General features: G+C 42.1%; 2 protein-coding genes across 7 annotated transcripts in view; one reads left to right on the forward strand and one right to left on the reverse strand.

The window, feature by feature from the left end:
• Positions 1–552: 552 nt before the first annotated feature.
• CCK (cholecystokinin) lies at positions 553–6,841 on the forward strand. The gene is made up of 3 exons (XM_058027285.1): positions 553–670; positions 2,171–2,425; positions 6,461–6,841. Exons 2-3 carry the CDS (start codon positions 2,173–2,175, stop codon positions 6,595–6,597), a joined length of 390 nt encoding a protein of 129 aa, XP_057883268.1. The 5' UTR covers positions 553–670; positions 2,171–2,172; the 3' UTR covers positions 6,598–6,841.
• Positions 6,842–11,857: 5,016 nt separating this feature from the next.
• Positions 11,858–26,770, reverse strand: part of TRAK1 (trafficking kinesin protein 1) — a 126,629-nt gene continuing 111,716 nt past the window's right edge. For all 6 annotated transcript variants that reach the window (XM_058042131.1, XM_058042157.1, XM_058042149.1 and 3 more), the window contains 2 exons: positions 18,765–18,867; positions 11,858–14,831 (listed from right to left, as the gene is read on the reverse strand). In XM_058042131.1, the coding sequence (XP_057898114.1) occupies positions 14,033–14,831; positions 18,765–18,867 (902 nt within the window). In that variant the 3' untranslated portion in view covers positions 11,858–14,032. The remainder of the gene's footprint in view (positions 14,832–18,764; positions 18,868–26,770) is intronic.

Here is a 26,770-nt window from a genome sequence, read left to right on the forward strand (position 1 = left end):
CCGGAGGCCTCAGAGATGGAGCCCAACGCCCCAGAGTCCGCACCTGCCACCGCCGGTAATTCGTCTGGAGGCAGGGGCCACTGGTTCTCCCAGACGGGTTTGTCCTCCAGGCACCGCGAGGGAGCCGCAGGACACTCTGCCCCCTGCATCGCAGCCCTGCCGCCTGCCGGAGCTGCCGGTGCTGAGGGCACGAGCTGCGGTACTGCCGGCGCTCAGGGCATGAGCCCCACCTGGAGCCTCCGGCCGGGGAGGGAGGTGTGGGCATACCCCCAGCAGGAGCACTTTAATTGCAAGCCAGCCGGGGTTTCCAGCTCCTTCGCGCCCAGCCGGGCGCTTCCCTGCGGGGGGCGCCGGGAGCGGCCGTCGGGGGCCGGCCCGTGGGCAGGGCAGCCCCGCCGAGCCCGCGCTGCTCCGCACACGGAGGAAGGAGGCGGGGAAGGAGCCGCGGTGCCCCCTGGAGCGCACAGAGCCCCGGTGCCGGTGCCCGGGGCGGGGAGAGGGGGCTGAGCGGGCGGGGGCCCCGGCTGCGTCAGAAGTGTGCAAACACCGCCTCGGTGCCCGCCGCTATTTAAGGGGCCGAGGCTGAGTCTCCCCCGACTTCCCTGCTTGGGCACAGTCGGCGCTCGCTGCTCCCAACTCGAGCGGGACCTTGGAAAAGCGCAGCGGAAAGGTAGGGAGGGAGCGCCTCTTCTGACGGCAGCGCTGCTGAGGGCGGGGAGGCAGAGGGAACGGGGATGCCTGGCGCTCGCAGGGCATCCCGCTCTGCCGGAGGAAACGCTTCCCGGCGGGGAAGGAGAATTCCGGCCGCTCCCGACGAGCGCGGGCAGCCGGGTGGGGAGCGGCGAGCGGGGATTCCCACCCTGGGCAGCTGGGAAGGGAACCGGCCAGCAGTGGTGAGATGTGGGGTTTGGAGACCACAGCAAGGACATTAATACTTAGATATGTGTATGTTATCAATATATATAAATTTTTTACATATATATATATATATATATTTACATGTATGTGTGTAAAAAATACAGGGCTCGGGACAGCTCAAAGGTGCAATGCACCGTCGGTCTCTGAGTACCCAAACGTAGATGGGTGCATCACTAATAACCACGTTGGAGTGACATTTTGACACTTCAACTTTCTTCACTCATCTCCTGGGAATATTTTTAAACCCTCATGTTTTATATGCTGTGAATTATTTTGGTCTAGTGTATGTGTTGGGTGAATAAGCCTAATTTTATCCCCTTTTAAAATTTAAAGGTTTGTGTCAAGTGTACTGTTAGAGAACTAAAACAGTTTTAAAAAATCTCACGTAGCTGAGATAATCCATGTGTATTTATACGTGAAAATTACCCCTATAGCATGAAGTACTAGGTAGTTTGTTTCTTCTAAGAATTGAGAGTAATTTCTCTGTTTACAGGAAAAATACTATTTCAGTTTATGTGATAAAACAGTTTAGTAAACCAGGTTTTTTTTTTTTTTTTTTGCTTAGTACACATGCAAGGAAGCAGTAGAAATCTAAATTTGCTGTTTAATATGAACAAGTTATTAAGTTGCACTTTATTTCTTACAGCTTTTAACTATACAGCTTTTATCACTCCAGCTATTAGACCAAATGCTTTGGGGCAGGAGTATTGGATTTTGGTTTTTCTTTCACTGGGGCAAGATTTTGGTTTTTTTCTTTTTGTGCATGATGAGATTAAACCTCTTGAACACTAAAGTTCAAATCAATGAAGGTTGGTAGAACAAAGGCTCTTCACAGAACTTTTCAAAACTGAGTATCTGTAATAACAACAGGGTTTTAATGCAATGGCAATATACTGAAGTATTTGAATCACGAGTTTTTTCCACAGAGATGGATTCAAGTCCCTTAAGTTTTTATGCAATACAGCTTCCACAGAAAGAAAAGCAAATAAGAATTGAGTAGATCAGGGAGATGCAGCACATACTAGGCTGGAGGAAACAAAATTAATTACCTGTACCTTCCTCTTTAGCAAGGATATTTAGCTATTCACGTTTTCCAACTTAAGACGGATCCTGCAGTTAGCTACATTAAAAAAAACCCAACACGTGCCCGGTTTGCTCAGAATCCAGCATTCCCAGTGGAAGATGGGGTTAGGGACTGCCCAAAACGTACTAAATGTGGTCATGCAACATTACCCGTCCCTTTTCTCCCCAGCCATGTCCAGCGGGCTGTGCATCTGCGTGTTCCTCGCCGTGCTCTCGGTGGGCTCGCTGGGACAGCACGCTCTGGGCTCGCACGGCGGGAATGCGGCGCCTGCCGAGCTGGAGCAGAGCCTGGCAGAGCAGCAGCGGCGCTCCCGCGCTCCGGCCGCCGGGCCCCTGAAACCCCTGCAGCGCCTGGAGGTCAGCGCCGACCAGCGAGCCAACATCGGCGCCCTGCTGGCCAAGTACCTCCAGCAGGCCAGAAAAGGTACCGCTCACAGCCTGCTCCTGCGCCGCTGGCATCTCCTGCGGGGGCTCCTGGGAGCTGGGATAACCCTGTCATCATCTAACGTGAATTCCTAGGGGAGACAGGATTTAGATTTTGCCTGCTTGTCCCTGAAGTAGACGGCATTCCGTATGCTCTCTCCCAAACCCCTGCCAAAAACAGGGGTTTATTTCATCTTTATATGACTCTCTGACGGAGAGTCATATAAAGATAACAGGAGAAAATGTCACCGACCTCTTAGGTTGTAGTCCAGCTTTTATTTTTAACTGTTTTCATTGCGTTATTATTTTGGTGCTCTTTTCAGTATGTTGTATCACAGATAAAACAATTATGTTTTCCTTGAAGTCTTTCAATTTAGTTAAAATCCTCCCTCCACCCCTCTTTTAAAGTTAGAAGAGCAGGAAGACTTTTCTGAGGATAAATGCAGATAAACCAAATGGCCAGCTTCACCCCAGTCAGAAATCCCTGTACCAAGGAAATATTCTGGGTATTGGATTTGTCATATGTTTGTTCCCAGAGGAAATTATGGCAGCATAAAAGCTTTCAAAACACAGAATTCATTTTTATTAGTGCAATCATTAAAATCAATGATAAGTAAAAGCATATCTGTTTCCACACACATTGATGCCTGGTAGATTTTTGGTCTCTTTTGGGCAGCCTGGGAACACAATCTGGCAGTTACCTAAAACCTCCATGGCACTGTGTAACAAGGACACGAAGAATCAGTATAGCAGTGGGATTACAGGGCATCCTTATAATGAGATTTATTAGTCACTTGAGGAAACAATTGTATTACATAAGAGAAAGAGTGAAGCTATCCCTGTGGACACCTTACAGAATATATTTTACATAGGCAGAAAAGCATGCCATTGGTGCTACCAGTAAAAATGATGGCTCAAAATTATTGACTACTGACATTTCCCCAAGAAAACATTTTTCTTTTTGAGCTGTCTCATCTCTGAACTGCTTGGTGTCTCAGTAGAGTAACACCATGGGCAGCCTAATTGCTGTGGCCTTTTGGCTGCCAGCCTCAGCGAGAGCCACTAGAGAAATTTTGTTTACTCTTGAAAGCTTCACTCCAGCCTTTGCCCTGTTCTACACAGTAAAGGCATCTAAGAAGGAAAGAGGGTTTCAAGAAAAGCCATTAATTAGGATTAGGATTACCTGGACATACAGACACTGAGAAATTAATTCACACCCAGCGCCAGACTGTGTTTAGGATCAAGTTCACTTTATATAACTAAGAGCTTTCTCCACATAATGCAGATCATTCAACCCTCCCCACTTGACTGCTTCCCTGCTGACCTCTACGCTTGGCAAAGTCCCATGCTTATCTGTGGTGGTGGTCTGCAATTAAGAGATGCCACCTCTGGTTTTGTGCATTACATATGCAGCCATACACACTCCTCTGTGGACTCAGAACACAGCCAAACTAGAAACAACAGAAAAATGAATCACTTCCAATAGTGCCTGAAAGATTTCATCTCGTGTCAGCAATATGCACGATATCCATTAAGGAACAACTTCTAGCTGTTTGTGCAATTTAGTGGAAAGATAATTCAGGTATGACATTCCACAGTTCAGTGCTACACTTAAGGCTGTTATTGAATAAGAATGTTACTGCAGCAGTCTGCAAAGCAGAATCCTCATTACCTTTCTTCAGCATAGTCATTGTTGCCCACCCACATGGAAACTGAGCTCCTCATTCTAGTTTATGTATCCATTATATTCTCTTAAATATGTGGCTGACACTTCCAAATAGATTAACCAGATAAAGTTAAAAAAAAACCTTTGGATTTAAGAAATCCTTTTCTGTAAATGTTAATATGAGGGACAATTTCCTGCATATGTGTTATTGGCATATATAATTCTAAAAAGAGTCTGGAAGCAGATTATGAGATTCTTGTGATGTGACTAGGCTACTTAGACTCTAGTTTGTAGATGTAGTTGCTCGTTACAGGAGTGAAAATTCACAGGAAAAACAGTATTTACTTAATTTATACACACAGTGTTCCTATCAAAACATTATATTCTCATTTAATGTGAAGACTCTGGGCAGTATTTCAGAAATCTCTGCAGAACACTCCCATCTACTGTATTAGTCACCTGTCTAAACTATAATAATCACTAGAAAATTCCAGAGAGAGTCAGGGCTTTTGTAAGTGTTAGCAGTCACCAGTAGTGGCATTTGCCCTCATGATTAATGGAAGGGCTGGTTGTGTAAAGTATTTCTAGTTAAAACAGTGATAGAACTGCGTTCTCTCAAGGGCTTAGGGATCGATGGCAGCCCTGTAGCTGACCTGCTACAACTTTGGATATGTTTGTCATACACTGATTCTGCAATACCCACATGGCGTCTCTTGTGGGTTGAGGAGAGGTAATTAAGGTGCTGTTAGGAAATTTGTGACCCAGGCTTTCAGTCATGCTCATCTGCAGGCTTTCAGCTTGAATCTGGTACTGTGTAGAAGAGATGTTGTAGCTCTCAAGCCAGTGACAGGCACATTTAATGTCCTCTGAGGAGCCCTTGACTGGCCAGACGGGAGTGGCACCAGGGGAGCCTTTACAGCCCTCAGGTCATGGCAGGCTCTGAAGTCTCTTAAGCACCAACATCTGAGTGATGGTTCTGCACTGCCTCAGCCTTGCCTGGTTATTGTGCTAAGGAGCCATTGTCATGGCCTTAATTACACTTTTTGAATTATGAATGTGAACTTCATGAGCATTTGATGATAGACATTCTATTCTAGGGAAAATTAATTTCTTTTTGGTCATTTTGTTGTAGAGAGCTACATCATCTCTTAATGGCTTTTTTTGTGTGTGCGTACCTTCAACTCCCAGCAACCACTAACAAAGCAGTGCAGTTGCTTTTTATTTCACTGGGTTATGGTCATTATAAAGCACTACATGAGGAAGACCTTGAAATATAAAAGCACGGAGTCAACAGAGTCAGAACACAAGAAACTGAAAGCAAAGCAATTGTGTAGATTTGGATATGTGGGATTTAATTTGGGCTCCTTTTCCTTTTTGATCAATTCAGGTATTCCTCAAGCCTCAGTCTGGAATGAACATTATTAAATCTGTCCCTTCCTCACTCAAAGCTTAATAATTGATATTGTTATATATCAATTTTGTCTGTTTTCAGGGAGTACAGAGAGCAGTAATTTACCTGTCCCTGTATTTTTTGGTTACATCATGTGATGCTGCAAAAACAGAGGATTGCAGCCCATTTTTTTAAAGCACAAATTCTCCTTGCAAATTCATGTCTCTTTGATGCCTTAAGCAAGGCATACAGAAAGGATAAGGCAAGATCAGAAATCAGCATCCAACCCTGCTGTGAAAAGAATTATGAAGGCTTTGGATAAGCAATGAAAAAAATCCCTGACATAGTAAAAGTCCCTGCATGATTCCAGCAATAGGTATCTCTAACTGTGAATTCCAGACACAACTTTCTCCATTTCAGGACTATTCCCACTTTTCCACAGAACCTAGGATTCATAACTCTACCCTGCTTGTTGCCAAATTTGCACTGTAAGAGCTCCTGTACTTATGTTTGTGTCTTTTTAAGCAACACAGTGCTGTGGTGTCTCAGGCTTGAGCCTGCTCTCAAGAGTTGTTTTGCATGTAGAGCAGCTCTCCCAGTATGAGAAAGCAAACGTGGGGCTTTATAGGAATATTGAGAAATAGTTTGGATTCTCTTTCTCTAGTAAAATAGGAAGAAAAAAGGAAAAATGTATCTGTGCTCCTTTTTGTCAGACAGGACCAGTACGTTCCTGCAGCAGGAGGTAGAAAATGATCTGTTCATTTTGCACTGAAAAAATCCAAGTCACTTCCAGGACTTTACCTATAAGGTTTCTATTGATGTTTTCCCCAGTGACATGACAGGGGTGTTACATGACCTGTATCATGTCCATCTCAACTATTGCAGACACCTGCTAATGAGCACAAGCCAGATCAGAACACGGGTGAACCTGGAAAATGTGTCCTCTTACTCTCTGCTCTCCCAAACACTTTTTTCCTTAGGTTCCACTGGAAGATTCTCAGTGATGGGAAACAGGGTACAGAGCATTGATCCCACTCACAGGATAAATGACAGAGACTACATGGGCTGGATGGATTTTGGACGCCGCAGTGCTGAAGAATACGAGTATTCTTCCTGAAGAACACCAAACTGTAGCAATGAGGAAAAAAAATCACACTCCCATGTCTGTACAAAAAAAAGATAAATCAATTTGTTGTCCTCTTCAAATCAGTGTTTTAAAGTATTTAAAATCATGTATTTGACATAAGTTTGTCTGTAAGACTATACAATGCAATATATACATATGCAGAATTTTCCAGAAAACATTTTCTCTCTTTTGTGGTTTCTCATACATTGATACTATATTAAAATGATTTCACTTATCCCTCCTTGTCCTGTCACTGCATGTTGCTGGGTGTCTTACTATAAAAGAGAGATAGCATAATGCCTTTATTTGGCACTGTAAATATATTCCATGGGTTGAATAGTCAGATTATATATATTTTTCAGAGAAATCTTATGTCAATCCCAAAAGCTTTGAACTCTAGGGAACTTGTCTAAATATAAACACAGCAGCACAATACTGCCAGAAAAGACCAGCTGTTTTCCTGGTGACCCTGTTTGCAAAGGACTGAGTTTTACACTGAGCCCACATCTTTCCAGTGAACAGCCAACAGTGCTAAAACAGTGAAAAAGAGGGATGACACCAACATGCTTCATCGTCCTGGCTTATTTGTTTTATGTTGTGAATTCAATGTGAAAATTCTGCTGATGGCTGCAAATCACAGAATAAACAGAGCATTCCCTGCTGTATGGTGAGCTAAGCATTCATTTGGGAGGGGGTGAAGACAGCTTCTTGAACAGAGCAGAAGGTGATCCTGAGAGGGAGAGGGGTTGGAGCAATCCAGTCACAGAATCCTCACAGGGAAGAGGTGGCCCCAAGTATCACAGAGGCTGAGCTGGCCATTGGCCACGATGTGGAGAGAAGGAGGGAGGTTCTGCCCAGCTCTTACCTGGCTCAGAGCAGGGCAGGAGACCCCAAGTTCAGAGCTGGGCAGCGAGCCGGGATTGTGCAAAGCCAGCACCCTGGAATTGCTGCAGTCATTCCCTTCTGCCCATGGCAGGCTGCAGAAAAAGTGATTTACCTGCATGCTCCTCCTCCACCACAGGTAACCAACCTCCCTGCAGCTCCTGGATCTCCTGCAGCAGTTGGATCTCACATCTGAGGAATGCCCTAAATTGTACAGGAGGTGATTTTCACATTATGTAATTCACAGGGTTTCTCCAGAATGTGTGCACTAATACCAAAAGGAATATATTTGTCACACATGGGAAAGCAGGTGCTTGCCAAAGGAAAGAAGCAGCAAATTCTACAGCACTTGACAGGCAAACACAAAGTGTAGAAAACAATACATAGAAAATATCCACACTAAACCAAAATTATTCTAAAACCAACGTTGGGAAAAAAACCAAAATGGTTGTGCCAAGGCCTGAGCACAAAAATATTTTGAGGAGCTGCTCCCAACAGCAGGGAGAGCAAACAGCACTGCAGAATCTGTGGTGAAGGGAAGAATTCAGCAAACAGTAACAGGGAGTTTTCTTCTCTAGTAACACCTTTTTTTTTTTGGTTTTGGTGCATCTCATACAGAAACATGGAGATGATTTTCTGTGTTCCTTCCTCTCGAGCTCCTCCCAGTCAACTAGTTTCCAAGCCACCTAGTCTGGCTTTTTTAGGTTTCTTTCCAAGCACAATGAGTCCTAAATCACCTGAATTCTCTCATTGGTTTTGGTTATTGCTCACAGCAAAATAGTGCAAAGTTCCCATTTTTCCAAAACCAAGTAATCTCTTTTTTTTAAAACTCAGGAAAATACAAATAAATCTAGAAATGCATTTCTTTATACATTGGACACCAAAGGGATGTTTCTTCAAAAGTAACTTGAGAGAAAACTCAGTTTCTGCTTTGCTGTCTTTTTAAATTAATGCCAGGAACATTCAAGTAATATTTTTAAATGTTTCCATTCCTGGCTTAAATTGATGAAGGGTGTAATATTGTAATATATTGCAGGGGGGCTGGGAGCGGGTGATGTTACAAATCAAGCCTTACTACTGCAGAATGTTATCATTAGGAAAAAACACCAAACATTTTCTTTTTTCTCACTTGTTTCATTTCTTAAAGGCAGATGGATGGAGAGACAAAGACGTTCTTTCCCATTCCTCTCTTCTGAAGGGCTCTGAAGATGCCTATGAGAGTGCACAGCCCTCAGTGCAGTCAGGTGGTGGGTTTGGCAGCTTTTACATGTTGCTGCCCCATGACAGGGCTGTCTTTGCCTGACACACAAAAATGGTTTCAGAATCTGACTGACATGAGTGAGGGTCAAGAATAAAGAATTACAGGGGCAATTTCAGTAGTTATGAAGAGGGACTGTGACTCTGGGACACTGTCCTGTTCCTCGAGGCAAGGGGAGCTGGCTGTTAGCCATTGGCTATTGGCAGCTCAGCAACATAATCCTCATTGTCATAAAAATATCCATCACCTGCTCCTCTGGGAGCAGAGGAAATTCCCCAGATGGGAAAGGGCTGTAAATGTTGCTGAGGCATCATTCAGCTGCCAAGTGACCTGGAGGTGCTAATTTGAGCTAAACAGGGGAGCCAGCAAACCTGGGAAAGTCACGCAGCCCTGGGAGCTGCAACCCTGCCTAGTGGCATTAGTGAAGCCACTCTCTCCAGCTGCCCTGTTTTAACCCAAGGGAAACAGCAGCCTTAGGAATGGAGGCTCTGCAGCTGGGTAGGAGTCCCTTGCATCCAGCAAAGGCTTTGGGCCAAGGATTGCCCCACAGATTCTAGCACACACAGCAGTGCATTGACACAACCTCCTGGTGCTGTCTGGGATGTGAGATTTCTGGCACTGCCAACTCTCTTGACATTTAATTTAGCTTTATCCAAATTTATCTTTATGAAAGCATGTGCATAGGTGCTAAATTTAAACTGGCAAAATAGCAAATCAATACCTTTTTGTGTTTAATTGCAGTTTATTTTCTCAATGAGCTTGATTCAGCTTTATTAACTTTATTTCAAAACAGGTGCTGGGCAAATCACCATGAATGGAGCAGCTTGCTGCAAACTCCACATAAATTATTTGGGAGAATCTTGTGGTTCTCCTTTTGCAGAGTTGTGCATACAACAGCTGTGAAAAGGGTGCAAACAGCAAGTGCTCCTTGTGGGAATGAAGGGAAAACCAGGCAAGAGAGAGGGAGCACCCCTGCCTGGGGAGGGGGCAGCTCTCCCTGCGAGCTAGGGCAGCCTGTGAGCGAAACCTCAGCTGCACCAGTGCACCTGACCCTGAGCAGGCTCATCTCCCCTGGTATTTCATACAGGAACATGTGTGGATCCTGCTCTCTTTTCCCTGGCTTTGATGCATCCCCAGCTGCTCCATCCTTGCTGCGTGTGGGCTGGCAACATGCCCCAGCCAGATGTTCCCAGCTGCAGCTGTGCACATTTCAGCAAGCCTGACAGCAGACCAGGCACTCCCCTCTCCAAGGCCTGAGCAGAGGAATTTGCAAGTCAAACAAGATGAGCATTTCAACGTCCCAGCAGAGCAGCAAAAGGCTTCTCTGTGGGTTCAATTTTTGTATTCCCTAAGTTCATTAAAATTCCTTTAAAGAAAGAAAAAAACTTTGTGCTGTGGGCTTGTTAAAGCTCTAATCATTTCTAAGTACCTGTGTCAATTGAACAGCAACTGGATTCAGCACAGCTTGAAACCTATTTCAGCAGGACAAAGATCTCTGTCATCTTTTAAACACAAACATTACTGGCTCCTCAAGTGTGTGCAGTTCTCACATGAAAGCCCACTGCCTACATTATAGCCAGGGACATTGCTTAGCACCAGTAACTTTCAGGCCTTTTATTTTCCCTAGCATTCTGTGGTTCAATTGGCTTGTTAAGTGAATTAAAGCAGGTCTGAGCAGCACCCAGTGAGATGTGGTAGCACAGCTGAACGAGGCTAATTCTTGACTGTGACTAAAAGCCACAGGCAGCAGCTGCTGTCTGTACCAAAGGAAGGCAGGAACATCTCACCTGCATTGCTGGACTTTTCAATTCAATGCAGAGAGCTGCCAGTAAATGTGTTCATGGAGTTGGGAGGAACTCTCTTACCTCTGTGCACAATAGCAGTATGTTTTGGGGCCATCCAATGCTTAGGATACATGTAAAAGAAAGAGAAGTCTCAACAGACATTTTTAGCCAGTCTTGGCTCTCCAAAGAACATCCCGTCTTTCAGCATTCATCTACAGCCCAGTCTTAGACACAATCCTCAGCACCTCCTCTTCCTCTCCCCTCCACCCCAGCTTTCATAGGAGGATTACCAGAAGTGAAGATGCATCCAGAAAAGTTTCTGAGATACTTGAATATTGCCAGGGTGCAGGACAGTTTCAACACTCACTCTTCTGTGCATGTCAGAACCAGCTCTCACCTCTCTTGGTTTGGCACTTGCTTAACCCCTCCTGTTCCCAGGCCAGCAGGGCTGGATGCACAGTGCTTCTCCTCCCTGGATCCCTCCTGTTAACCATTAACTTTCCAACCACGAGCTTCCCTGGGGCTCAGAGCCGTGCAGAGAGGAAGGATGAGTGTCTGTACTCCCTGACAGTCCCTGGCTGTGCCCCTGGCATCAGCCTGTCCCACAGCTGGCGTAGGGCACTGCGTCACACTAATGCAAGCCCTCCACGAGTTTATTTTGGCATTACTGCTGTCCTATTCTCTCTCTGCAGAAAGTATGTGAATAAATGCTATTATTTCCCTCTCCACCTCATACACACACACACACCCTTCTCCTCAATGAGGCTGTCTAATCTCTCTATGAGTTACTGCCTGATTATTCCCTCCTCCAGGGAGCCTTTTCCATTACTTAGCTTTCACCATGTGTCCAGGTGTTTTGAGCTCCTCACTACCTGATGTTTCATCACCATAACGTTCCCTTTCTCAGTAACAAAGATATTGGCTAACAGGAGAACTCAGTTCTGTCTCTTTTGAAAAACACAGGCTATTTTCTCCTTATTCTGTACTTTCACGTATTGTTACTGCAGGTTTTGCACTGTAGTAGGCAGGAGAGTGCAAACTCCGTCTCAAAAATACAGAAACCATACAACATCCAATTCTGCATTTTCACAATTCAAATTAAAAAATCAAAAGGTACATTTGCTTCTCTTCTTTCTTTTGACTAAAATTTCACTGATTTCAGCAAACTTAAAATCTGAAAACTTTCCAACCAGTTCTATGTCTAAGAATTTTTAAAAAACAAAGGATGGCCTCTTATTTTGCTTTAACTAAGAGATAAGAGCAAGGGATCAAGGTGGAAGATTTATCACCTTAAAAGAACCGTAAAAAGTTGAATAACACACAACAATGCAACTTTTCTGTTATTTTATTGATATTAGTGAAGAAAAAATTAAATTCCATCATTCTGATGTGTTACAATTGCTTTCTCTGGTGGGTGGACAGCTCCTACAGCTTATTTAAAGGCTAAATAATAGTTCCCAATTGCATGATTACCTTCTACACTTTAAGTTCTCTTATGGTATTGCTTTCTTCCTCTGGGTATATAAAATGGTCCATTAAGTCCATGACTTTTTGTCAGAATCAACTGTTATTCTATCTACTGGTTTAAGATACATTCAAATAAAAGATACTTAAATTTACTTGCAATAAGTGCACACATACAACAGCAAACAGAGCTGATGGCATTTTACTAAAACATTGTAAGTTCATAGAATAAATAGAAGTCTTCAAACACATGCTGTAACTGACCGATGTGTTTTTTTTTTCTTTCTCAAAAAATATCCTTAGTGTCCATAGCACTACTGCAATAACTACTTCATTCAGAAAGAAACAAACCACCCACCTATCTCTCGTCACAAAGACTAAAAGACAGTTTCATTTATACAAGAAATTATCAGTGCTAATAATTTAGTAACAGTCTGGTACAAATGGCAATTCACGGCAATTACGTGTAGTGTGACAATGGCGACAAACGGGGAGCTTGATTTTAGATGCCACAAGAAGTGCAAGGAAAAGAAAGTGGATGCTAAACCCTCCCTGCTTTGCTCCTCTCCATCCCCTCTTCCAAAAAATATTTATGTCTGAGCTCCGCTCTAGAAACAAGCTCCCTCCAGTCTGTTCCAGTTCCAAGGTATTGCAACTCTTTCTACAAGCACCCAGCAGAAGGCTGGGAGAAACAGAGAAAAAACTGTGATATAATTAGGATTGCCTGGCAACTAAAGGTTGCGTGAGGTCTTATGTTTCCTTTCTGAAAAGTAGGGGTTATATGTTTGTATGGCAGGAATTTTCCTGATTTTAAAAACACCGGGAAAATAAAGCATTTCCCCTACTTTTACCTGTGCTAGGGTCTGACTTTAGATGTAGAAGGTTTCTCTGAAAATATAAACCAGAGAATGGGTGGAGAATATTCTCACCCTGCTCACAAGGCCACGGTCTCTGACATGCATGAAACACGAAGATCAGCACGAGGGCTGCAAGCTGCTCTTTCCCGCCTGTACCATTCCGTTACTAAATGTTTTCTGTGGTTCTCTGCTGAGGTTCAAGGACTCACCTTTCCTAACACTGGTTTTGCTACATGTTCTTTTATAACATTCTTATCTGTCGATCTGTTCCGCAACTGGGACTTCTAGGAAGTCACTGCCATGTTTACCTCGCGAGTTGTGAAAACTGTTTTCTTTGGGCGCACTGACAAAGCATGATTCAGTGGCAGCAACACATAGTAAAGCATTTTCCCTTCCACAATCCAGTGCAGCATTGAAGAACAAAACAAAACAGAACAAAAGAACAACAAAGAAAGAAGTTGCACAAAGTGTAGGTGTGCCAAAGGAAACAGCTGTGGTAGGAATATATCAATATCCCAGGTACCCAGTAGGCCTGCTGACCTCAACACAGTATTAGTTCAAGTTTATAAATCCTGGGCAGGAGGCAAATACAGAACAGGAAAAAAAAAAAGGTTTCATCCATTCAGGCATAATAGCCAGGCACTCCAATAACTCAGCTCAACTCATCTACAGAGGCAAAATTAAAACTACCATATGTTAAACTGAGTGCTTTTTTCAGTATTTAACGAAGCACAAATGCTCCCATGCTTCAAGTGATGTAATGAGAGGTCTCACATAACACATTCAATAGCTTCCCATGCACCTTTGACTCAAGTTAGGCTAGCTACAGAATTCACGTTTTTCTAGTCAAGTTATTTTTTGTTGGTTTTGCTCTTTCTCTTTTTTTCAGTGCATCTTAGAAAAAAAACCTTTTCAAAAGGTTAGCAAGTTAACCTTACTACAGCAATCATAACATAGAGCCTTTTGCAATCAATTGAACAGTAAAATAATCCAATTAGTTACAATAGATCTGGTACATATTTACACATTTTATACAAAGTTTACACATTTCTCCCATTAGGCACAAAGTTGATTTGTCAAACTCAAGAGGCAATGAAGGGGTGGTGGGGAAAGGAAAAGGAGATTGGAGAAAGAATCCGAGTATTTTCATTTAAAAAGACTAGCTGTAAAAATAAAGTCCTTCATCGTAAGCTAGTTTGCTTGGGGAGCTTGGTTCCCATGAGGATCCCTGAAGTGAGGGACGTTGGGCCTTTCATCTGCATGCTGGAACCCACCATGGTGGGGAAGCTCCGATTCCTTCGGATGCCAGTGTTCAGCTGGATGCCCCCGATGGCACTGGTCACGGCAGGGCAGCCCAAGGGGAGGCCGTCAGGTGCCAGGCCTCCAGGAACAAGGGCCCTCACTGGTCCCTGTGCCCCGCAGAGAAGAGGTCCCTGGTCCTCAGTTAAAGGAGCAGCTGACGTTTGCCCTGAACTCACCACTTTGGCAATACCAAACCTCCTGACTTTGTCCACGAGATTAAGGTTGGAAACAGACACGTCAGTTTGGCTCTCGCTGTTCCTGATGTTCTTCTTATTCCTCACCTCCTTCAAGATTGAACTAGCAGGCTTCGAAGCCAAGAAGTTGTCATAAGGTGGGCTGGTGCACTTGAACTCAAAAGATGGAGGGGAAGAAGAAGGTGTCTGCATGGGTGAGTTTGGTGGAGTGGAAGGAATGATTGCCATTTTTGGGGAGTACGTGTTCAGCAGGGTGCTCCTGCTGGCTCTGTCCCAGCTCTGTGGATTGTACACTGCTGCTGAGATGCCCCTTTCCTTCAGCAGCCACACCAGCCCCAGGGACGTGCTCATTGTTGTCGTGGATTCCCGGAGGTTGGTGAAGGATTCGGCCAAACTCAGACGCCGAGGAGTGCAGGGAGTGGCCACCGGGGTGCCTTTCAGACTGCTAATGCTGCCACAAGCTGGAGTAGGTGCTGCGTTAAGGCTGAAAGCAAAGGAGCACTCAAATTATTCTCTCCACTAGAAAATTAAAATTTACTACAAGTAAGATTTTTAACTCTGAGCAGGGCCTTTTATCCATTTGGAGAGTGAACAGGACACTGACAGCTCCCAGCCGCCCACAAATGTGATTACAAGTGCAATACCATCAGATCTCACAAAACACATCTCTGCTTTGCACACATCAGAGCCCAGTCTCACAGGATTAATGCCACTGCCAACACCCAGCACCACATTTCTCCTGATAAACTATTTACAGGTTTGTGATCCACACCTTCAACTTTTCTTCCTGATCACAAGTTGCTTCTAAGAGACAAGGAAATGAGGGAGACTGGACCAATGGTGTAAGCAAGACATTTACTTTTTAGTGCCCCTTCTGAGCACACAGAACTGAACACTCATTCACGAAGGCATGGTGTACTTGGTTATTCCAGAAACAAGGCATATGGGGTACATATGACACTCCAAATTCATGTCTGTTTGAGAGAATCCCAAGAGCTCCATGCATGTCCAGAAAAAAAAATTCCAACTTTTTCTAACCACGGGCAAATTATGGTCTTTGCCACAAGTAGACACACACACAAATAAAAAAAAAAATTAAGATGAATTCCACAGTAATATTTCCTAAACATGCATTCATCCCCCCTAATGACATTTAAAGAGTCTTGACCAATGCAACACTTGATGCTAACAAAGGATTCACTGATGTGACCTCACCACTTTCCTTCAAAGAAGGAAATCTACTCCCTCACCTTGCCAGGTTAGCAAGTAGAAGACACTCAGCAAAGAGTCAGACAGAAAGTAAAGCCAGTGCAAGACAGTGGGAAAAATAAGCAGCTGAGAGGGAAGGGACAGGGGAGAGAGTGGAATCTTCCCTTTTCAGCAGAGCCATGCTGTTGGATTGGCTCAGCCATAATTTGCGACTTTAACTTAAGTGGCATTCTCTGCAGCAAGAAAAGCATTTCAAAGAGCCACTTTGAGACAATCTAGTTGGAGACTCTGGCCAATGACTAAATTACATCTTTTTTGCCCATATGAACAAAAGGGGCTGAGATGGTGTCTTGACTGGAATTTTCAGTCTCATTTCACCTTACATTAATGAGCTCTGTGTAGCCAACACTACTGTGCACATCAGGTTAGACACCCTGGAATGCTTTGACCTGCAGCTTCTGATGAACTTAGAACATCAACTAGATCCATGGCTTACAGCGAGCAGGTGATGTGAATTCACATAACACTGGAAACTCTAGTCCCTTGGTCTAAAAATCAGCATATCTTTAAGGCACTTTTAATTAAGAAAATATTAGCCTGATGCTATGAAATGTCAAGTCATGTCTTCTTTCCAAGGCTAAATAGGATCTAACCAACAAGATCTCTAACAATGATTTGGAACTGCACCACCCTTTACCATAAGCAAGTGAAACTGAGGAAGTTGAATTGCAGTTGCAATTCAGTAAGAGGAATCCCATATATTCCTTCTGGTATACTGTAGTGAAACACTTATTTGAGAAAACTGGCAGATGTAATTAGAAACGCAGCCTTGCTAAGTGGCTCTGGACTCGGTCTCCTTGCACCCCCGTGTGTGCTGTGGCTGTCAGTGCAGGTGGCAGATGAGCAAAGGCACATCCTTATGTCCTGCCCTCTCTGCCTGGGCTGAGGCAGCAGCAGGGAGAAGGATTCTCCCAGCACAGCCAAGGAGGCCGTGCACACCCACTGCAGCAGCACACCCACTCTGAAGGCAAGGCTGGGTGGAAAGAAGTTAGTTCACAATTCTTCTCTTAAGCACTGATTAAAGCTGGACCCTCATAGTTCTGATTCCAGTGGAACTAAAAAGCAGTGACTGCCACTGTGGTGCATCTCCCATACAGCTAAATACAGAATACAGAAGTCTTGAGAATCATGAGGGAGAGAAAAGAAAGAGAAGTTACTGCACGAACTGACTTTCTACAAGGTATGACCATATACATTTCAGAAATCCAGACATATGGTGTTAATTACCAGGCTTCCAAGATATTCTAGTCACAAGATGAAAATTATAGCCCTCCAACAGTTTAGAGAGCTTCACTCTTTCCGGATACAGATTTCAGTTGCACAGGCATGTAGATTAGTATTTCTACTAATTTTTCAGCACAGTTATACACTACAGTGCAAATAAAAAAACCAAGCCATCCCTGCAAGAAAGCAGTTGCAGATGTTGCCTTTTTTTCCATTTGATCATTTTGGCATTGCTTTAACTGGGAAATATTTTTCCCATCAAACTGACCAACATGGCAGGGTGCCCTGGACCATTGCAGAAACAGACTCAGTGGCCTCAGCAGCTCAGCCCAGTGATGGTGTCAGAGTTAGATTGAGAAGAGAAACAAATAAAGGAGCATTTCATTTAGCTGGATGAAATTTAGTCAGGTTAGAGCAACACCTGGGGTAGCACAGGTTAAAATGCAACCAGGTAGGTAAATGCCAAACCTCTTGGGGTTAGCTGGTGCCACACACACTAGCATTCCTTGTACATGACCCTGCCAACACAGATGCTGCTGGCAGTGCTGCTCACCCCCGACCACGCTGGGCCACAGTGTCTGCCCTACACCTCCTCTCATCACAACGAGACATAACGCAGTTTCTCGTCCTCCTCACATGACCTGTGAAGAATCATTTATGGTTGGTAAGGAGGAGCTCCTTAAACATTTGCTGAAAACATAATTTTGTCTGTTTTGCTCTTTGTTCGCTTGAACGAATGATGAACTTCCATTTAACTAAGGCAGCTGAAAATGCACTGAATTTGGCTGTCCTTTCTGACTGATTTGTTAGATGTTGTACCCAAAGAGTTTATTATGATCTCAACTGACAGCAACTCAACAATAACAAGAAAATTAAAATAGAACTGCAGCCATATAAGAGGATCTCTTCAGTAATTGTGCCAAAGGGAAAGACAGAAAAGAGTAAAGAAAAACCAGCCAGGCCACTGATCACTAACTTAGTTCAGAAAGTGAAGCAAAAAAGCTACATTTAAATATCATATATTTCCTTTCCACCTAACAGGTTTTCATGTTCAATACCCTTATTTTTCATGCCTTCCATAGGCAGTCAGTGCCTCTCTCATGTCTAAACAAGTGTAGGCACAACACCTCTGTATGGGGACCTGCACAGTGGTACACTCCCACAGAAGAGCTGGAAGGGGCACAGAAAGAAATGAGACATTGTCCTTATGAACAGAAAAGAACATTCTGTAAATCCTGATTTGCAATGGGAGGAAAGCTTCTTCTTTAGGTATGAAATTCATACCACCCACCTCTGGTTCTCAGATCTTCACCTTCCATAAGGCCACAGAATGCCTTCTGTGGGCATGCAGTGTCTGTACTGCCAATTGCTATTGCTTCCCCAGATTGTTACTTTCAGTCTGGCAACTATGAATTAATTTCCAACAATTACACCAAGAAACAACGTAGATATGTCCCTGTTTCCAATTAAGGTATTGGTCCTTAACTCATCACATAGCTCTGGATTTCTTAAACTGCACATCCCTTTTTTTTTTTTTTCTGAGAGGAAATATTTACACTTCCTCCCTGGAAAAACCTCTCATCTTTTTTGGTAAGAGATTACATCCTGTGCATTCACGTATGACAACTACAACTAGTTTAAGATGAGGAGTAGCCCAGTTTGGATATCAGAAGCCAATATAGTTACGTCTGATCCTGCAATATCTTAACTAGAGACAACAAAATTTAAGGAACTTTGGCTTTTTAAAACATCACACATGCCTCCCAAATTCAGGCTGCAGTAACTCAAAACAGGAGGAATAATTGGTGGGTGTGTTGTAATTCACCACTGCAGTCAATGCCTATGCTTATGTTATTATTCTGCATTTGCTTAGAGGGGAAACTCTGATAGAGCTGAAGGCTTTGCCATCATGGGAATCCCTTACCTTGGCGTGACTCGTGTGAGTTCATCGGAGGGGTGCAGAATGCGGCAGGTGGTGAAGGTGAAGGTGGAGTTGGTTTGTGACATGCACTTCCCAGGATGAGGTACTAAATTAAAAAAAAGCAAATTCTTTGCATTTTACACAGAAAAGGGGAAAACCAAACTTCTGTGTGCTGATAAAACAGATGCAAAAAGTGATGAGGCACCTTGATGGGATCAATGCAAGAAAAGTGAAATGGCCAAATATACAGTGTTAAACAGACACTTGTTCTCCAAAAGAAACACCTCTAGGACTCCAAGGCCAGTGCTAAAAAGATCTGCTGAAACTTGCCCATGATCACAAACACTGCAGATTAAGTCTTGCTCAAACCAAATTTAGGCCAGGCAGTGCTTGAAATGCTAGTCCTTATCTAAACTAGCAACTTGTATCAGTGGGAAATTACAAGCAAAATTTTCTAGTACCAGCTCAGGAGCATCAGGATTTTCTAAATGCTTACACCTTTCAGCTTTTAGATTGATCCACAAAAAGGTATCCCCATTACTTCTCAGTAATGGATCCATCTGGCTAATGCTACAGGAATACAGATTATTGGGGTGGGGAGGGGAGGGACACACACTAATTGCTGTTTCTCTGACTTTTCATATCCACAATATGGAAAGTGGTAGTTTTTTGGATCCACTACTGTACATCTGTGACATTTCTCTTGTGTGTGTGATTAGGTTCTTTAAAAATGTATGCCCTCAGCTGCATAGTATAGCAGTTTTTCAATATTTGTAGACAGTGTAGTAAGCAAGTTTCCTAACAAATGTGGCTGTAAAACTGCCACTCTGGTGATAGATCAGTGATTTGGGAAAGAAGCAATACAGCTTAGTTTTAAAAATGAAGGACTTAGGCCAACTTCTTTCTTCTTACTAGAAATACTTCCGTGGCTTTGTTAACCTGCTATATAATGCAGCTGTGGTCACTGCAAAATAACTACAGAATTTAAGAGCCATGCATCTGAAAAGCTGATTGAAAAACACCCAGAGTTAAATATTACATCAAAGATATCATGATTGCATAGGTTCTCTTACTTAGTAACCAAACTTAGCAGTGGTCAAAAGACATGCACAATAAAAACCATGTGCAACTCCCTCCCCACCAGTCCTACCCAACCCTCTGAGCCATTCCCTGATTAAGCCACGTTTTAATACCACAGTACACAACTACTGAACACACTGCAAAAGACAGACAGATTGACCAGCTGGACCAGACACCATTCTGAACTCCCAGAGCAGCTCAGCAGAAGCAAGGCAAGTCTTAATTGTGGCTGTGTTCCCTTTTCCCCATATAAAGTATCACAGCTCCAAAACAGTGTGTGTGGTTAGGTAGCCCTCGAAGAACACAGATAAGCAGTGTGGGAAGGGTAGAGCACGGGCAGTGTGGACAGTGGAAGCAGAAGTGGCTGAGCATACAGTGTGAGGTAACTTCTAGTCAGCGCTGGAATGTAGGGCTGTACATTAGAGAAGGATATTTCTGAGGACCCACTGGAGTGTCATGTTAACACACTCAAAGGTTAGCACAGCATAACAACAACAAGCTCTACTTCACCTCCAGAGATGGTAATTAGGATGCTTCAGGAATCCAGTTGCTTTAGAGATTAGTGTGAGCACTACAAAAGCTATTACAAGGGAGCACAGCCTAGCAATCATGATTCTCTCCATATTGTAGAGAGTTATAAGAAAATCTGGAGAAAGAACTCAAATAACTGGACATGAAAAGATTGGTTATTTAAAGAAACAGAGGACTTGAACATAAATCAATTAGAAACAATTATCCCTGGATGATGAATAGAGAACAGAATAAAGCAATGCTGGTTTAAGATTGCAAGCTCAACCCAAAGCACATAGCTGTAATACAATCAGTGCATTTCCCCCATTTATAATATCCACTGGGCATCCCCTCAGGTTGGAGACAGGCACATTGAAGAAACATAGCTGCATTAGCAAAAGCAAGACTCATTGCTATTAATGAGTCAAAGATAGGAGAAGGCTGCTAAAAGTAGAGAAGTCACTAGCTCTAATCAGAGGAGACAAACTGAAGTGATGAAAAAAAATCTATCAATTTCCAAAGATGTATTTCACCCTTCAAATACCACTAAGAAAGTTCTGTACCAGCTTCATCCTTCATCAGTCAACAATGGGTTGTATCATATTGCTGTAGCATTTTCCATCCTTTGGACACAGTAAAAAGAGAACCTGTTGCTGTAAATGAACAAAGTTTATCAAATAGAAACAAAATTATTGATTTCTAACTTAGTAATTTTACATAGGAATGGTCATCTCCTGAGATGGTATAAGTTCACGAGGAAGTAATACATTTTTCTAATAAGAAAGACTATCTTCACATTTACATATATCAAAGTATTCTTTTGGATATAAACATCTGCTGCATGTAACCATCTGAAACCAAATGTTTTCCTTATACCCTCTTTTCCAAAGTAGTTGTAGTTTAACAAGTCTTTATATTGTATGAAAAAGAATCTGTGCATAATTCAGTGCTTAACAAAATTTACAGAAACACCATGTAATTTCATCCATCAAGAACCCAGTGCAAACTGTTAGTGCATTTTCCCCGTTAATTAAAATTAAGTTTAAACCTAAGATTTCTGCTGTATCATGTTTTAGCACTCAGGAATTAATGATTCTTCATGTTAAGTTTTCTCAAAAAATTCAAAGGCATTATGGAAAAATGGAAACCATCATAGCTGAAAGGGACTCTTCCTGTAAGTACAAACACTGTTGTAAAAACACCTTTTAAAATACTGAGGGAAAAAAAAAAGGGAATGTTCCAGTCAAACTGAGTGCAGAGAGCTCCATCTTCTGGTAGAACTAACAGGACTTTCCTTACAAAACACAAAAGTGATTTCATGTCTCTCGGATCTGTCTCAGATCCAGCTGCAGGACTCAGAGGCTGTGGGCCATTCTGCTAGGTGCAAACAGCACAATAGGTATGTTCAGGACTTGACTTCTGCCCAGGGAACTCTCAAAAGGCCATTTTCACTGGATTTTCAACCAGCTTGGGCAGAGGAAGGTACAAAGTTACAGTAGGCAAACAAGTGGCCTGCCTCACCCACATGAAGACATCAGGACAAATTAAGTTTGAGGAAGATTTGTAAGAGGTAGTTATACTGAGATGCCATTTACTTTTGTACCATTGGATCAAAATTCAAATTTTTTGTTTTGCTGAAATAACAGTAAGGAGGCAGAGAGCTCAAGGTGACCAAAATCTGTATGTGCCAGAATAGGTGTTAGCATTTTACACAATCATTTATTCTGGCACATAGAAATTTATTAGGAAATTAACTTCAAAAAAGTTAGGAAAACTTTTAGAGTATGGTTTGATCCAGACTGGCACCAAGTTAATGCTTCAGTACAACAGTGAAGCAAGCCACTCTACTCCATCATTTTTCTTGGCATGTTTCAAGAGAAGGAGGGAACCTGGTTCCCTACTATTTGAGCAGGGAGCGCACTGGAATGAGGGCATCTCTTTAGCACAGGCTGTGGAAACAGGGATGGAATGTCAATCAGACTGAGGCAGAAGAAGAGAAGCAGATGGTGTTTTAAAGCATTAGGAGTTCATTGCCGAATAGAAAAGTTCTGCCTGCTTTAAAAGAGGATAACGAAGGACCATTAGAAGACTTTTTTTTCCTACTGTGTGATCATCTAGAATACAGGTTATGGACTTCACTTTTGCCAGTTTGTGCCACTAATTCCATCCTTGGGTGAGGTAAAATTACTGGAAACTAGGTCACAAAACCCCACTAGGCTCCACGGGACAAGACAGTGGCTTCATGCAGTGTCTAGATTTAGCAGAGTTCATCCCCTTCAGGTGGCTAAAGGTGAGAGCTCTGATATCCAGTGCTACCTGAACTGAAAATGCCTGGCATTTTCAGACTAGGGGGAATATAGATTCAGCTGGATCTGATGCTTGGGTGAACTACTACGAGAAGGAGATAAGCGATAAAAACAACAATAAAATGTGTAAAATGTGAAAATGGTGCTCTCCGACAGGTGCAACCATGAATACTCAAAACCTCCAGGAATTCATACGCCTGCACCAGGAGCATTGTTTTTGTTATGTTTCCTAAACAACAAAATTATTTTCTGAATACCTGATTTTCCAAAATTTTCATTTATTTTGCCCTTGGAAACAGAAAGAATGGAAAAACTGAACAAAGGCAGGTATTCTTTGGACGGGGTGTTCTTCTGGCTGAGATCACTTTCTCACATGTTTATGACCATTGAGCATAGATGTAATAAGACTTCAAAGTGTTTAATGTAGCTTCAACATAAGTTTATGCAGGCTAGGATCCCAAAATTAAAATTCAAGCATTTTAACAGCATAGAAAGCAACTGCTGACAGCTTTTCTTAAAAAAATAATTACTGTGAAAATATTCATGCCATTTGAAAATAAAATATATTTAAATATGCATCAATACCTTAGTTCTAAGAAGAGTTACAAATTTATTACTTTTCTGTACAATGATAACTTTTTAGAAGCATATTCAGTAATGCTGCTAAAAACAACTCAAACATGATACATTCATTATGTGTTCTTGTGATTTTAAGCCTCTATTTGGAAAGCCCTCTATGTAATAGTTAAGGTGTAAGCATGAATACAAGAGTGCTGATCCCGTGGTGCTGTGCACATGTCTATTCAAAGCAATCAATCAGCAGAACTAAAAACACAAAAGTACTGAAAGACCATTTTATGCACCCAATACTAGCAGGCAATTAAGCAGACACTGCATCAAGTGTAGCCCTTCCAACTTCAAAATCAGAAAATTCATAACATTATTAAGTGCTTTGAGTGGCTGGTGTTTTGTTTGTTTCTTTATGGAAACGTGACAGCCAGTGACTTAAAAAAACACAACAAACCAAATAAAAAGCCAGCCCAAACAACCCCTCCCTCCAAAACAAATTCTGTACAGTGTTATAATATACTAGTTTCTTTCACAGAACAAAAAAAAAAAAACAACATATTGAGGTTACAAAAAATTTGTGGTGCGAAAAATTACTTGTCCCAGATGATTTCAAGAACACAGTGTCCTGTAACTTCTCTACAATTCCACTTACGCTGACAGTCTACACAAGTGATGCACAAAACTCAACCTACTCCTGTGCATTGGGCTAGAACTGCAGCTTTGGAATTTGCAGTCCTCCATAAAGTTAACTCTACTCACACACAGTATGTGGCTCCAACAGACTAACTGCAGACCATATGTCACACGTGTGCTAACTTCTCCTGAAATATTCAGTGCCATAATTGGGATAGAATGCACATTTATGGTGAAGAAGCTGTTTTATAGATCAATGGGTACTACAGGTTTCAACATATGGACAAGAAAACACAAGGAACATAACTCTTCCTTTTTCAGTCAGAATGATTTCTGACTCTAACTATCCCAAGAATAGAACATCTATCACCATTGTTCTGAATACACTTGTTTTGGCTACAAGCTACTTTTGGCACCAGCAGTGTTTGCTCTCCTGAGCCGTGAAGTTAAAGTAAGTGCTGGGGCTCATTGTGAGCAGCACTCTGCACACACACAATGGCAATATGAATAGTACTTGTAAGTACTGTAACAGACAACATATCCAGTGCAAAAAAGGCAAGATACAAACCTCAGAGCACACAATCAACTGAAGCAGAAACCTGCCCAACAGACTAAGATGATCTACACCTGCTGGGAAGATCCTTGTAGGCACTGTATTACTAAAGACTTTTTGGTCTGAGGCTAGAAGACCTGTAGCTCTAGACTGGCACATTTTATGGCCTGCCAACAGCAAGTGTACAAGACACCTTCTGGCTTTTACAAACCTCTTGAATGAGATTTTTACACAATGGAGCTATCCTGAATTACAAGCAAAGGCACTATTGCTAGAGACTGTGTGCAAGATTTTTCTTTCCTTCCCTTTTCATTTTATTTCCACATTCTCTAGCAAGAGTTTGTTCTGTATATTGCCAACTGGAAGCAATTCCCAACTGGAATCAGGCAAGCAATGATGTTGTAACCTTGTACTCATGATGAGGTGCTACATGTCCATACACACCCCTACCTGCCTTGAATTTCCTACAGAGAAATCTAGAAGAAAGAATGCTGAGGAGAAGCAATAGCTGCACAATATTTAAGTACAAAATAAGTTCATAAGCTAAGCATGCACCTCCTTCTCCCAATAGATATTCTTCAGTGGGCAGATTATGGATGCTAAGAAGCACTGCTCCATTAGTAAGTGCCTATTCTGAAAAAATCCACAATCATCTCCTCCTTGTACAACACCTAACAAATTGCTTCAACAAAAAACAGACACAGTGTCTTTACTCCATTTGAGCAACACAACCAATAATGTTATGGTAGCTCATGGATATTCCTAAATCCTATACAACAGGACAATTTGAAAAAAGGCAAAAAAATGGGAAATTAAAGTTTTCAGTGGACTTGTTCCTTCTACACAAAGTTATTAATTTTGACCCATTTATTTCTGTAATGTATTAAAATGACTCATCAAACAGTACAAGGTAAAAATAAGATTGCTAGAGTTATTTCATTGATTTTATCTACTTTGTCAATTTATAAGATGGGGAATTTGCTTAAAACCCCTGTCTAAATAGACTTTTCCCTGTAAAAGTCAGCAGTAACCAGTAAATAACCTGTTCATAAACAGTGACCTTTATTCAAATCATAATGGAGACAGAAAATGGAAGGAAATACTAGGCTTTCTTACCAGTTTGTAAACATGAAGCAGGCCTACTTTTATTGCTCTACTTGAAAGAAAGAAGTCTTTCAAATTATTACCCTGAAATGTTAGAACATTGTAACAGAACAATGTAATTTGTTCTTTAAAAAAAAAACATCAAGGAACTAAACTATAGCCTTATCTATGTTTAGCTCATTACAATGAGTCTTTTACTTTTTTCACTTGTTCCTGCGTTGAACACTCTTACACTTAAAAAATTTTTTAAAATGTAACACAAGCAACATTATTTTCACATTTACTCTGCTCTGAGTTCATTAAGAACTGCTTGTTCCCTTCCTCTCTACAGCAACACATTTTAAAATTAATCATATATTTTGTTGAATCTTTTATTCCCTAGATCCTAAAAAGGCCAGTTATTGATTATTTCAGTCCATGTTTCTTATACCTCCAGCTTTTCTTGCTGTTTTTACTCAGACTCTTCAAAATTATAAAAACCTGGATAATATCCAAAATGGGACACCACTGCCTGAAGAGGCATTATTTATTTTCATATTAATATAAAAAGAATAATATAGACTTTCTTTCTGGGATCTCATAGAACAAGCACAACTTTTGCCAATGGAAAGGGAAGGTGAAGGGTTTGGATGTTGAAGCACTGGAACAGGCTGCCCAGGGAAGTGGTTGCGTCACTGGGAGGTATTTAAAAGATCTGTAGATATGGCACTTGGGGACATGGCTTAGTGGTGGACTTGGCAGTGCTGGGTTAATGCCTGGACTCAATGATCTTAGAGGTCTTTTCCAGCATTAATGATTCCATGATTCGAAGTTTAACCTTAATATGACTAACTGTAGAAAGTAGCTTATATTCAATAGCTGAAAGCACTGAACTGCCACTGCAGTGAGAGCTGAAGATACTCTGCATGTCATGATAATAACATAAATATTATTGTTTAGCCCTGAGACAATCTAATCTTCCAAAGACCAGCCAAATATTAAGTTATGATTTATCCCAGAAAAAGGAGAGGGAAGGAAGTGTCTTCATTTAAAGTAGTTATAAAAACACAAGAAGTCTGGGGAAAAAAGGAGTTCTGGCAATTTTCTGATTCTGGACTAAATATAATTGTTTAGAGGCAAATCTTAATGAAGACTATATAGCTTATTAAAACAAAAACCCCCAAATCCCAAGAGCAAGAGAGAAATCACACAAACTCAAACCACTTCGATAGTCTTGAGAATCTGTAATCTTGTGCAATAACAGACTTCTAGTG

This window comes from Melospiza georgiana, chromosome 1 (assembly GCF_028018845.1).
Source record: "Melospiza georgiana isolate bMelGeo1 chromosome 1, bMelGeo1.pri, whole genome shotgun sequence".
NCBI lineage: Eukaryota > Metazoa > Chordata > Aves > Passeriformes > Passerellidae > Melospiza > Melospiza georgiana.